This window comes from Ovis aries, chromosome 25, assembly GCF_016772045.2.
Source record: "Ovis aries strain OAR_USU_Benz2616 breed Rambouillet chromosome 25, ARS-UI_Ramb_v3.0, whole genome shotgun sequence".
NCBI classification, from domain to species: domain Eukaryota; kingdom Metazoa; phylum Chordata; class Mammalia; order Artiodactyla; family Bovidae; genus Ovis; species Ovis aries.
This window is the reverse complement of record NC_056078.1, coordinates 24,934,584-24,947,542: the sequence shown is the minus strand read 5'-3', so window position 1 is coordinate 24,947,542 and position 12,959 is coordinate 24,934,584. Positions and strand designations below refer to the sequence as shown.

General features: G+C 47.2%; 1 protein-coding gene and 1 non-coding gene across 4 annotated transcripts in view; both read right to left on the bottom strand.

The window, feature by feature from the left end:
- HK1 (hexokinase 1) overlaps window positions 1-12,959 on the bottom strand; it is a 75,755-nt gene that overhangs the window by 18,288 nt on the left and 44,508 nt on the right. For all 3 annotated transcript variants that reach the window (XM_060406861.1, XM_015104404.3, XM_042240866.2), the window contains exons 8-10: window positions 7,280-7,435; window positions 2,735-2,968; window positions 9-313 (exon numbers count right to left, since the gene is read on the bottom strand). In XM_060406861.1, coding sequence (XP_060262844.1) covers window positions 9-313; window positions 2,735-2,968; window positions 7,280-7,435 — 695 coding nt within the window. The remainder of the gene's footprint in view (window positions 1-8; window positions 314-2,734; window positions 2,969-7,279; window positions 7,436-12,959) is intronic.
- Window positions 11,042-11,114, bottom strand: TRNAK-UUU (transfer RNA lysine (anticodon UUU)). Its single transcript has one exon. It is a non-coding gene; the product is annotated as a tRNA-Lys (tRNA).

Genomic DNA, 12,959 nt, shown 5'->3' with positions numbered 1-12,959 from the left:
GTCCTCACCAGTCCCATCAGGAATGCTCCGGACGAAGGAGGGCAGCATCTTGACCACAGCCTTGTCATGCGTCTGCTTGCCCAGCCCCAATTCCATCTCAGCCCGCATCCTCTTTTTCACCTCCAGCAGCATTTCCTTGGTAAGACTGAAGTGGGCCAGGGTTTCTTCTATCTGCCGGTGCTGCTCAGCCAGGCGGTAGGCCACAGCAGTCACCATGGCGGCCCCCTTGCCACTGCCGCTCTCGGAGAGGAGGAAACGCACATCGCAGTCGGGTACCAAGCGCCGCAGAGTCTTGTGGAAACGCCGAGAATACCTGGGGCGCGGGGCGCACAGTATACAGACTGAGCCAGACTGTCGGGACCTCTCGGATCCCCTTCTTTCTCCACATTTTAATTCCATCTTCTACACTCACTTTCCTCGTTACTCAAGTCATACAACACATCCACTGTAGACAAGTTAGCAAACGCAGACAGGTAAAAAAGGAAAACTGAAATTACCCATAATCACACACAAAAAGAGAGGGCTCTCATTATTATACAAATATCGAGGGCCTGCTCTGGTGGTCTAATGGTTAAGACCCCATGTTTCCAGTGCAGGGGGCACAGGTTTGATCCCTGATCAGGGTACTAGGATCCCACATACCAGGCAGCCAAAAAAAAAAAAAAAAATTGTATCGAGTACAGAAAATTCAGGGTTCAAAAATCTGTTGTCCACCATGACAAGGAGATAATACAGTACACTGGTTAAGAAAGAGCCCAGTGTTTAAGTCAGACCAGAAGGGACTTCCTTGGAGGTCCAGTGGTTAAGACTTTGGCTTCCAATGCAAGGGGTACAGGTTAGATCCCTGGTCAGGGAGCTAAGATTCCACATGCCTCAGGGCTAAAAAACCAAACAAAACAGAAGCAGTGTTGGAACAACTTCAATAAAGACTTTAAAAATGGTCCACATAAAAAAATCTTTAAAAAAAGTCCCCACTTCCACACCAGGGGACCTGGGCCTGTTACTTAATCCTGGAGTCAATGCAGATGACAGCGTCTGGCTGACAATGATGAGGAAGGAACTCAACTGAGTTCATCAAATGCTTCAGTGAATAACTGGCGCTAAGCAGGGGCTCAATAAAGAACTGCTCTTGTTTTTCATTTTCACTTGGACTTTTCCCTCAGTGCCCAAGAGCTGAGATATTTTTTAGTGGTTAGAAGAGGACTTTAGGACAGGACTCAGTAAGACACAGAATTTTCTCCAGGTTTGTGGTCTGTTGTAAGTATGGAAGGCTGGGAAACTGGGAATTTAGAACCCCAAAATGATAAGAATGGTCAATTCCAGGGGATGGGATCAAAAATGGCTTCTCTCTGGCATTTTTTGAATTATTTGAAGTTTCTATACCAAAAGTATGTTACTTTGTATTTTAATCTGTATTTAATCAGTTATTTTTTTTAATATGATGTTGTAAATGAAGAGTTCAAGAGATGGCTGGTGGTGATGGCTGCACAACAGGATGAGTGAACTTAAATTTACTGACCTATACACTAAGAAAATGGTTAAGATGGTAAATTTTATATTATGTATATTTTATCACAACTAGAAAATTATTTTAATGTGATGTAAATGCCTAAGCTTTCTTGTCCAAAAATTAGCCAAGAAATTTTTTTTTAATGGCTAATTGCATTATTAAGAATTTTACAAATACTCTTGTGAACCTGGCAGATAACAACAGCTAACTAGCTCAAACCCTATCCCCTCAATAACACTGAATTATCTCAGTTTAAGTCAATCTTCATTTAACTGTTTCAAGACCTGGTATGAAGGCACAGTATCTGCAAAGCCACTTCAACAGGCACATTATATATACAATGGGAGAAATATCTGAGGTCATGTATTTAAAAAAAAAAAACATCTTATAGGCAGTCATTTTTAAAACTCAATACAGGGACTTCCCTGGCTGTCCAGGGGTTAAGATTTCACCTTCCAAGGCAGGGGTGTGGGTTCAGTCCCTGAATGGGGGGCTAAGATCCTACATGCTTTGTGGCCAAAAAAACAGAAGCAACATTGTAATAAATTCAATGAAGACTTTTAAAATGACCCACATCAAAAAAAGCTTTAAAAAATTAATTAAAATAAACAAATAAAACTCAGTACATAAAGACTTAGAATTCACCTTTAGCTTTTTAAAAAACTACAAACCATGTTCTTGTGGCCAAAGGCGGCTTCTGACACTAAGGAGTCCAACAGACAAGAAGGCAGCATCTAAGTGAGGACTACTGACAACCTAATCTCTCACTGGCTTGCAGATGCAAAGTGTTGACAAGCTGCCTGTTTTTAAAAATTACTATCTGAGTGTTTGGGGAGCTTTAGAAACTCACAGGAGCTTCTAACACAGGGATGTGGGCAGCACATGTATGACCCAAACTACAGTGACAATGATGGTCCCTGATTAAATGCAGACAAGTAAGAGAACTGACGATACAGACACATTCCACCCAGGGCTCCTGGCAGCTAGAGTAGCCTCTAACAAGACTTATGAAATGAGGAGAGATGCCAGAGCAGTGCAGAAGCAACACCAGCGGGAATCAGCTGAGAGCCAGATATTTCTCCAAGTGGGCAACTCTGACCCTTCTGTCCAACTAGATATTGTCTTATCTGCCAAAACCTTTCACTGGGTGCAAAAGTCTGACCTCTGGAGACGGTCCTTAGCCAGGGCAGGTACTGAGTGCCAATTAGAGCAAAGGGGACTCACTGTGGGTGCGTCTTGTAAAGGGACCCGTCGACACCAACCGTGGTCCGCAGCCTGGGCGTGCCCTTGTTATCTCGGAGGCGGCTCAAGATGGCGCCCAGGGTCGCCGCCACCAGGTTGGCAGAGCGAAATGAGACGATGGTGCACACGTGCTGAACCGAAACACAGTCGTCATTAGACGGCTCCACTCCCAGGCGGGTCAGGATTTCTTTGGCATTGTGGAGGCCTTCCTTATTCCTGTGAAGTCAGAGGCCAAAAGTCGTTAGTTAAGGACTACAGCCGGCAGTGCACTGCTGTGAGCACTGGGGCTTGAAGGTCCTGGGGAGCTGAACTGACCATTCATCATGTGTGTATGGCAAAGGAGAAATGCCCGAGACGGGGTCTCCTCCGTAAGAAGTCAGAAAGCAGCAGAAGGAAAAACTGTGATGGTTAAGTGATGTCAGGCACATGGAGAAGAGAGGCCAGCCCGCATGGGCTCTGAACAGGTGGAGAAATAGCTGCTTCCATCCCAGGCCTCAGTGCTTCAGAGATGTGAGGGAATCTCCTGGTCTGGGTCTGTAGTATGCCCCTGGATTCTTACACATTCTTCCACGATTTTTTCAGTCAGAGTTTCATTTCCTGCATTTTTGTTATTTAGTCGCTAAGTCATGTCCAGCTCTTCTGCTACCCCATGGACTGTGGCCTGCCAGGCTTCTCTGCCCATGGGATTGCCCAGGCAAGAATACTGGAGTGGGTTGCCATTTCCTTCTCCAAGGGGATCTTCATCACCCGGGGATCGAACCCACATCTCCTGCTTGGCAGGTGGATTCTTTACCACTGAGCCACCTGGGAAGTGCGTAATTTGCTGCATATATGCTTTGTATAGCTTTTGTTGGATTTAAAGTATATCCTGGAGGGTATAGCTTTAATACTATTGTAGATGTTGTCTTAAATAAAAAATACAAATACACACGTATTTTAAATGTACCGTATTAAAATGTTAACAATGGGAAACGTTGGGTAAGAGGTATATACTATCTTTGAAGTTTTTCTGCAATTCTAAAAATAGTCTAAAAGATTTTAAAATATGTACATATTTTAATTACTGTCAATACATAGAAATATAATTAACTTTTGTATCTTATCTCTAGATATCATTCCTAACCTCTTCTGTTACTTGTCTAGATATGTTGGTATTCCATACAAATACATCTGCAATTAATGACAGTTTTACTTCTCTTTTGGATTCTTATGTCTTTAATTTCTTTTCTTTTTTTCTTTCGTAAAAAAATATTGGAGCTAAGGCTCCAGGACAATGCTGAATAGAAACAGGTGATACTAACACAGGACGCTTAACTCGGTGCTCTATGACAACCCAGAGGGGTAGGAAGGGGTGGGGGAGAGCTTCAAGAGGGAGGGGACATAGGCATACTTATGGCTGATTCATGTTGCTGTACAGCAGAAACCAATACAACATTCTAAAGCAATTATCCTCCAATGAAACAACAACAAAAAAGAATCAGGTGATACTATTTTGGTCCTGAATTTAAAGAGAATGTTTCCAATATATCTTCACTGGTAAGAGGTTTTTAATAGATTTTTTCTTTTTTTTTTGAGATAGGCTTTATTACAACATAGATGCCTTCTTGAGCTAGTTCAAGTGGGTTTTGTTTCTTGGTAACCAAAGAGCCAACACCATAAACAGGCCCAGAGGAAGGCAGGCATTTCCTGACTTTGTCAGTGATTCTGAGATAAGCCACACATTTCTTGCTCCCTCCCCTCCCAACAGCTGAGCAGGGACCTGAGAAGGGAGACTGTTGGAAACTCAGTAGTGTGGTTCCCTAATGACTGTAGTGCTGCAGGTCCTGAAGGAGAGGTCCTAGGACAAAGGTCAGGACTCGAAAAGAGCAGGTTCAGATAAACCCCTTTCCATTTACATCAGCATCTTCTCCCTGGAGCCAGAGCAATGATGCCACTGGCTCTGAATTTCGAGGACCACAGCATGGGCAGTAGGATGACGGCCTCATGCAGAGATGAAAGGGCATTTCTAGCATCAAGCTAACCCTGTCTTTTAGCAGGTGGCCTCACGTGGCTACGTGGAGTCTCCTGAACCAGGAATAGAACCTGGTGGCAAAGGGAACCAGCCACAGGACAGATGCCCTTCAGACATTCGGCTACATCAAGCTGCCTGGCATCAAGCCACCCAAGGCCTGCAAATAACAGGCCTTGGGTGGACTTGAGACAGAGAAGACTGGGTTTCTTACGTTGAGGTCAAAAGATAGAAGCCAGGTTGCTGGCTGGACTCTGTCCTTCTATGTCTATCTGTCCTATCTCATCTATTAACCAATGCTTCTCAAACTTGTGCCAAGGAACATGTGTGGCTGTGAACAAGTGAAAGAATGGGGAGGCTGGGGGGTGGGAGACAGAGAGGGGCATGGGGTAGGAAGAGTGGGGAGGGTGCTTCAGGCACAAAAGGATTTTGGGAAATGACCAGTTAACCAAAGTGAACTAGGCTTTCTTTTATATGCTAATGAACACTTCAGTTCAGTTCAGTTCAGTCACTTAGTCGTGTCCGACTCTTTGCAACCCCATGAATCACGCAGCACGCCAGGCCTCCCTGTCCATCACCAAATTCCGGAGTTCACTCAAACTCATGTCCATCAAGTCAGTGATGCCATCCAGCTATCTCATCCTCTGTCGTCCCCTTCTCCTCCTGCCCCCAATCCCTCCCAGCATCAGGGTCTTTTCCAATGAGTCAACTCTTCGCATGAGGTGGCCAAAGTATTGGAGTTTCAGCTTTAGCATCAGTCCTTATAAAGAACGCCCAGGACTGATTTCCTTTAGAATGGACTGGTTGGATCTCCTTGCAGTCCAAGGGACTCTCAAGAGTCTTCTCCAACACCACAGTTCAAAAGCATCAATTCTTTGGCACTCAGCTTTCTGCACAGTCCAACTCTCACAGCCATACATGACCACTAGAAAAACCATAGCCTTGACTAGACAGACCTTTGTTGGCAAAGTAATACCTCTGCTTTTTAATAAGCTATCTAGGTTGGTCATAACTTTCCTTCCAAGGAGTAAGTGTCTTTTAATTTCATGGCTGCAGTCACCATCTGCAGTGATTTTGGAGCCCCCAAAAATAAAGTCTGACACTGTTTTCCACTATTTCCCCATCTATTTGCCATGAAGTGATGGGACCAGATGCCATGATCTTCATTTTCTGAAGGTTGAGCTTTAAGCCAACTTTTTCACTCTCCTCTTTTACTTTCATCAAGAGGCTTTTTAGTTCCTCTTCACTTTCTGCCATAATGGTGGTGTCATCTGCATATCTGAGGTTATTGATATTTCTCCTGGCAATCTTGATTCCAGCTTGTGCTTCCTCCAGCCCAGCGTTTCTCATGGTGTACTCTGCATATAAGCTAAATAAGCAGGGTGACAATATACAGCCTTGACGTACTCCTTTTCCTAGTTGGAACCAGTCTGTTGTTACACATCCAGTTCTAACTGTTGCTTCCTGACCTGCATACAGGTTTCTCAAGAGGCAGATCAGGTGGTCTGGTATGCCCATCTCTCTCAGAATTTTCCACAGTTTATTGTGATCCACACAGTCAAAGGCTTTGGCATAGACAATAAAGCAGAAATAGATGTTTTTCTGGAACTCTCTTGCTTTTTCCATGATCCAGCAGATGTTGGCAATTTGATCTCTGGTTCCTCTGCCTTTTCTAAAACCAGCTTGAACATCAGGAAGTTCACGGTTCACGTATTGCTGAAGCCTGGCTTGGAGAATTTTGAGTATTACTTTACCAGCGTGTGAGATGAGTGCAATTGTGCGGTAGTTTGAGCATTCTTTGGCATTGCCTTTCTTTGGGACTGGGATGAAAACTGACCTTTTCCAGTCCTGTGGCCACTGCTGAGTTTTCCAAATGTGCTGGCATATTGAGTGCAGCACTTTCACAGCATCATCTTTCAGGATTTGAAATAGCTCAACTGGAATTCCATCACCTCCACTAGCTTTGTTGGTAGTGATGCTTCCTAAGGCCCACTTGACTTCACTTTCCAGGATGTCTGGCTCTAGGTGAGTGATCACACCATCATGATTACTTAAGACTTCTCTAAATATCTCCCAGTCCTAGTGGCCACAAAACCCTTTCTTCGGGGGAACACCTAATGATCTTGAGGTCAGTAGGGTTCTCTGGAACACTGTCTGGAGAAGACCCTGATAATCCCAAGGAGGGATTAACCCAGGCCTGAGCTCAATCAGTTCCTGTTCACCTCCAGGATCAGCTGTATGTGGGGCTGGGGGAGAGTGAAGGAGAAGGGGATCTTTGGTAATCACACCATTCAAGGAGCATTTGCCCCTAACTAGACGACTTTTTAATGTGCAGCCACCAGGTGCCCGCAGGGAGAGCAGCCCAGGGTTGGTCAGCCAAGTGAGAGGGGAGATCGGCCCAGAAAGCTCTAACACTCCTCAGGAGAAGCCCAGCAAACCAGGACTCAAGCAGGTAATGAGAGACCCGTTGTTCTTCTCTGCCCCATGCCCCCTGGAAAGCCGTGAGGGAAGGCACCTACTTTTCGATGGCCGACACATCACTGGTGTTAAACTTCCCTCTGGTGAGCAGCTCGGGAGTGATCCGCCCTTCAAATAAAAGGCCCTCCTTGGCCATCTTGACCAGGATCAGTCGGACCAGCTCGCCGAGGTACATGCCACTGACCATCTTCTCGAACCTGCAGGAGAAAAGCACCAGGCACTCGTCAGTCCTTCCTACATGCTCACCACTGTGGCATCTCATGAGTGGTGGGAGAGACGTGAAACGAGAGGAAAACACACCTCAATTCTCACAAGTGCACAGTCTCACTGGCAGGCAAGACCACACGTTTGTGTGAGTAAACAATGAACAGACAAGCGGGGGAACAGGGTCATCCAGACCCCACACCCATTCCCAGGGAAGGAAACAGGAGGAGAGCGCCAAGGGCAGGGGCAGTCAGGGAAGGCTGCCTGGAGGTGGAGGGAGCATCAGGATTTAGATGAAGGGTAATGAGGAGGGACCCAGACAGGAATGAGTAGGATATGATCATCTTGTGCAAAACTTTACGCCTTATTTTTTATTTTTATTATTTTTGGGCCATGCCACCTGGCTTACAAGATCTTAGCTTGCCTGGATCTTAGCTCTTCGACCAGGGATCGAACCTATGCCCTAGCAGTGTAAGCACTGAGTCCTAACCACTGGACTGCCAGGGAATTCCAATTACTGTACTTTTCAAAGGGCTTTCATCTTTATCCCTCTATCAGAAAGCTCTCCAATTCCTGTGGCAAGGTGGTCAGGAAGTATTCTCTCCATTTCCCAGCTCAGAAAGTGTAGACGTCTTCTCTGAGGGGAGATGACAAGGCTAAAATGCAGCCATTCCCCATGGGACCTCTGTCACTGGTCACCTTCCTGGCACCCATGTTCTCCTTCTCCAGCGGAGAGACAAAGAAAAAAGGTCTCCAGGAAAGTGCTTTGTGCAACTCACTCCTTCCCCACTGACCTGCCCTTACACTCCAGGAGAGGGCTCCCCGAGTAGCTTAAAAACCAACCAGCTCCTCCTACCGCTCCGGCCACATTCAGCCACAGGCCAATCACAGTGGCTCGGCCCTCCTGCCTCCCCTGGGAGGTGTGGTGGGCGGTTTGAGTGCTGTGACTGCAGCAGCCATTTTGAGCCTAACACTGCAGGGGAGAGGGAGCCAGGAACTAGGGCTCGAAGCCATATCTGAGCCAGAGCCAGGTCCTGAGTCCTGGCTGATGAGAGGCCAGGAGGAAGCCCAGAGCAAGACAGATCAGAGGCAGGTCCACATCCAGGCAGCTGGCCTCTCCTCTGAGCGCACCCAGCTGGCACATCCAGGGCTGGCTATGACACAGCAAAACAATCTGCTCCATTCAGAGCTGGCGCAGGAGCCAGGGATGCTGCCGGGACCTGAGCACACGGTCCCCCAACCCGCCCCTAAATCAAGGAGTGGAGAAACACTAGGTCCCATTGTTCAGACAGGACCAGACAGGACTGCCCTGGCCCCAGTTGCGTTGAGGATCCCTGGCAGGAGGGCACCCTGCTAAGTCCTAGCTGCCCCACCCAGCTCCTGGCCCAGGAACCTGTGGGAACAGCTTTAGTGCCACCCAAACTGGAATCTCAGAACAGACAGGAGCCAGACTGCCTGAATTGAACTCCAGCCCTACCACTTTATTATGCTACTTACCTCTTTGGGCCTCAGTTTCTTTACCTGCATAATGGGGAGCACACAGGGCCCACCTCTAAGGTTGCTGTATGAAAGATAGAGGTGGATATAGGTAAAATGCTCCAGTGCCTGACTAATACTGAGCCATGGCCCTTGCTATGTCTCCTGCCTAATTAAGCACTTCATGTGTATTAACTTATTTCATCCTTATTATAAAGCCTATGAGATAGACATCATCATTATCCCCATTCCACAGATGAGAAAACTGAGGCATAGAAAGGTTATATAACTTGCCCACAGTCATAGGGCTGATGAGTGGCAAATTATTTTCAATCCAGTTAAATCCAGCCTCAGATTCCATGCTCTAAGCACTGTGCTCTTCTGTCTCTCCCATGGACAGTATCATTAAAAGTCACCTGTATCACTGTCATCCTGGCAGCCAGCAGCCCCAGCCCAACCCAGCCTCTGCTCGTCTACCTCCAGCTCACTCCTCTAGGCAGCCTGCCCCTGCTATTGGGCAAATTTGACAGCAAGAAGGTTCTTCCCCCTTAAGGTGGACTACAGTCAGCCTTGTGCACCTTCCTACCATTGCTGCTTCTTCTTTTTTAACTTATTTTTGGGTGTGCCAGGCCTTCATTGCTGTGCCCAGGCTTTCTCTAGTTGTAGGGAACAGGGGCTACTCTCTAGTTGCAGAGCATGGGCTCTAATGCTATCGGGGTTCAGCAGTTGTGGGGCACAGGCTTTGTTGCCCCACAGAATGTGGGATCTTCCCAGACCAGGGATCAAACCATGCCTCCTGCATTGGCAGGTGGATTTGTAAACCACCAGACCAGCAGGGAAGTCCCACCCATTGCTTCTTGTTCTGCCTTCTGGAGACACTCAGAATAACCTGCTCCCTTTTCTATATGATGGTCTCTTAGACACACAGACACTGCCATCCTCCTTTTCAGATAAAGGAAGCCTGAGGCCAAGAATCTGTCCTTTCCCAGTCCCTAGAGTCCCCGCTGGAGCAGCAGAACAAGGAAACAGCCCTTCTCACAAGCCTCCGGCGAAAGCCAGCAAGCCGTGATCTGCTGCTCAGCAGTCAGATACCTACGACCACAGGCCAGTGGGTGGCACCATGGTGTTGCAGCCTCGCTGCATGCTGGTGGGCACAGGCAGGGCTGTGGCCCACAGGGCCTGGGAAAGGTGGGCAGGGGATTGGATGCTGACAAGGAATGCCCTTGGCAGCCAGGGTCTGCTCCAACGGGCAGCCCAGGGTCAGAGAAGAAAGGTGAGGTCTGTGGGCACCTAAAGAGGGTTAGAACTGCTGAGAGAGTCTATGGAGCAGGCAGAGCAACAGTAACGAAGGTGTTTGGGGGATGACTTCAAAAGAGGTGCAATTACTCCACCACCATCCAGGCCAAAGACTTCTCCAGGCCAGACCTCCCTGCTGTCACAATCACGGCTGCTGCTGCTGCTTTAGGGGGCGGTGTCTCCATCACTATGAAAGATGTGAGAGGGAATCACAGGGGAATGGGATTCAGAATTCCTAACAAAGCAGAAAATAAAAGAAAACAGAAGAGCAAAAGGCCTAAGAAGACAAGAAGAGGAGAAGGAAAATTAGAAATGAAAGAAGCTGGGGCTTCATCTACAGTAGGAGACAGGTGCGGAACCAGGACAGAGGGCAGCAGGGAGGAAGGAAGGCCATGGCCGACCCCTTTTAGAGGGATAAACCTTCTAACCTGGGGGCTGGGGGAGGGGTCCTGAAGCAGCTGTCAGCAACGAAGGCAGGAGCCACAGAGCCGCGGTGCTGATACCCTTCCTGTCAGCTGCATACGGTCAGTACTCAGGAAATGGAAACTTCAATCCAAACAAATGAGTGGACGCGCAGCGGTCGAGAGCCCACCTGGGCACAGAGCCTTTAGACAGAGCTAGCTAGATGCACCTCTGCTTTCAGCCCTGGTTAAAAACTAGAACCACTTGCAGGCTCTTGAAGACAGGGCTCAGCCTAGGCCAAGTAGGACTGGGAGGGAAGGTGGGTAGGGTGGGAAAATACCTAGGCAATAATGTGTTTTTTAAAGGTCTCTACGTAATTCTTCTTTATTTTTTCTGGCCATGCCACGCAGCTTGTGGGATCTTAGTTCCCTGAACAGGGATTGAACCTAGACCCTTGGCAGTAAAAGTGCAGAGTCCTAACCACTGGACCACCAGGGAATTCCCCTTTTAAAAAAGAAAAAAATGTTTTAATGTAATTCTAGTGAAAAACATTCCTCTAGGGGACTTCCTGGGGAATTCTTCTAGGGAATTAAGATCCTTCATGCCGTGTAGCACAGCCAAAAAAAAGAAAAACATTCCTTTAGACCATTCATGATAATGTTTGCTCATAAATGATGAAATGCCTCTTAAGACATTCTGGAAGTTCACTATGAAAAACATGTACTTTCCAGCAGGACAGAAAACCACAAACTTAAGCCAAATGAAACCTCAAATGAAACCAGCTTTGCCCTGTCCCAGGGTCCTCGTGCCTTAATTTCCCCATCAGTCAAATGGAGCAAACACCTTTCCCTGGTACAAGGAAAACAAAACAGCTTTGAAGAACCTGACATTGCACAGAAGACACAGGGAAGACCCCCCAAATCAGGCAGATGCCTAGGAGACCAGCTACATCAACTTTGGCAAAAAACCCTCTGACCGATAGCCTATTTCTAGAAATATATGATACAACTCAAAATCTGTCATCTCTTCGGAACTGTGCTCACCAAGACCTGCCCTATGGTTCAGTCCGCAGGGAAGATGGAGATGGACCTTATCCCACCTGTCTCACTCTTTTATACACGCACGTATTTCCCACCCATTTCCCAGCCACACTTCTTATCCACTACTCATCCTCCAACCCCCATCCATCCATCCATCCATCCATCCATCCACTTATCTTTGCGTGTCCATCTTCTATCCATCCACTATTCCAAATATGTTTATTGAAAGTCAACTGTGAGGCCAGTTCACATTTCAGCCTGAGGATACAGTTCAACTCTTTAGAGAAATTCAGAACTACATCAAAATGGATGACAGACAGTCCAGGTTTCCACCTAAGCCACGTAGGATCCCTACATTAAGGCTAAGGAAATAGCCAAGGCCCTGGGCCTTATCTGCTCAGTTATCACAGGTAACTGCCCAACCTGCTCTGCTGAGACGGGTGACTTCAGACTCAGTGATTGACAGTAACTACAGGTACATCATTTCTTATCTGAAACCCCTGGGGTCACATATGCTCGGGAACGTGGACATTTGAGGATTTCAGAGAGGTAGTACGGTACACATGCCACATAGTACAGAATAGCCCCAGGGGTGCCTGAGGCAGGGCTATAACCAAGCACGGATCTCCAGGGACATGTATAAACACGCGAGTAAATAGCTTCAAGGCAGCTGGGGTCAGGTTTTAGAATTGGGGTTTAGGTCAATGGATTGAGGGGAAAAAACCTTTGGTTGTCAGAGCTGGGGCTCCTTATTACCCAGCTGGTGTTTCAGCATGCAGAGCAGATGTTCAATGCTGGGTCTAAGAACTCAGGATTCTCCCAGTGAGAGACCTCATTTATTCACCACCACCAGTCCCAGTGGAGGGAGGCTGGCCATTTATGCAATTCCATTAACTCAGGTGGAAAGCCTATTAGCCAGCCTGGGGGGCTGAGATCTTTTGGGTGACAGATTTCAAAATGACAAACTCCCTGACAGTGTCTCTCTGGCAAAGGATAAGGGCAATTAAGCTCACAGGGTCAATGAACATCTCCCAGCGTGCTGACAGCACCCAACTCCAGAGTAAGGCTGCTGGGAGGTCAGTCAAAGAGGGCAGCATGCAAGCATCACAGAGAAATATGAATATGCACTTCAGGAAACAAGGAGCTCACAGGAAGCAATGCCCACACCAGCCTAAATAATATCACTCACACTTCTGTGGCCAGAACTCTCCAAGGCCAAGACCAACTTGCCAGAGAAGTCTGATGCAACGTTCTCTATCAGCTGTGACCCATCTGGCTTATACACGACATGGAAGAAGGTCTC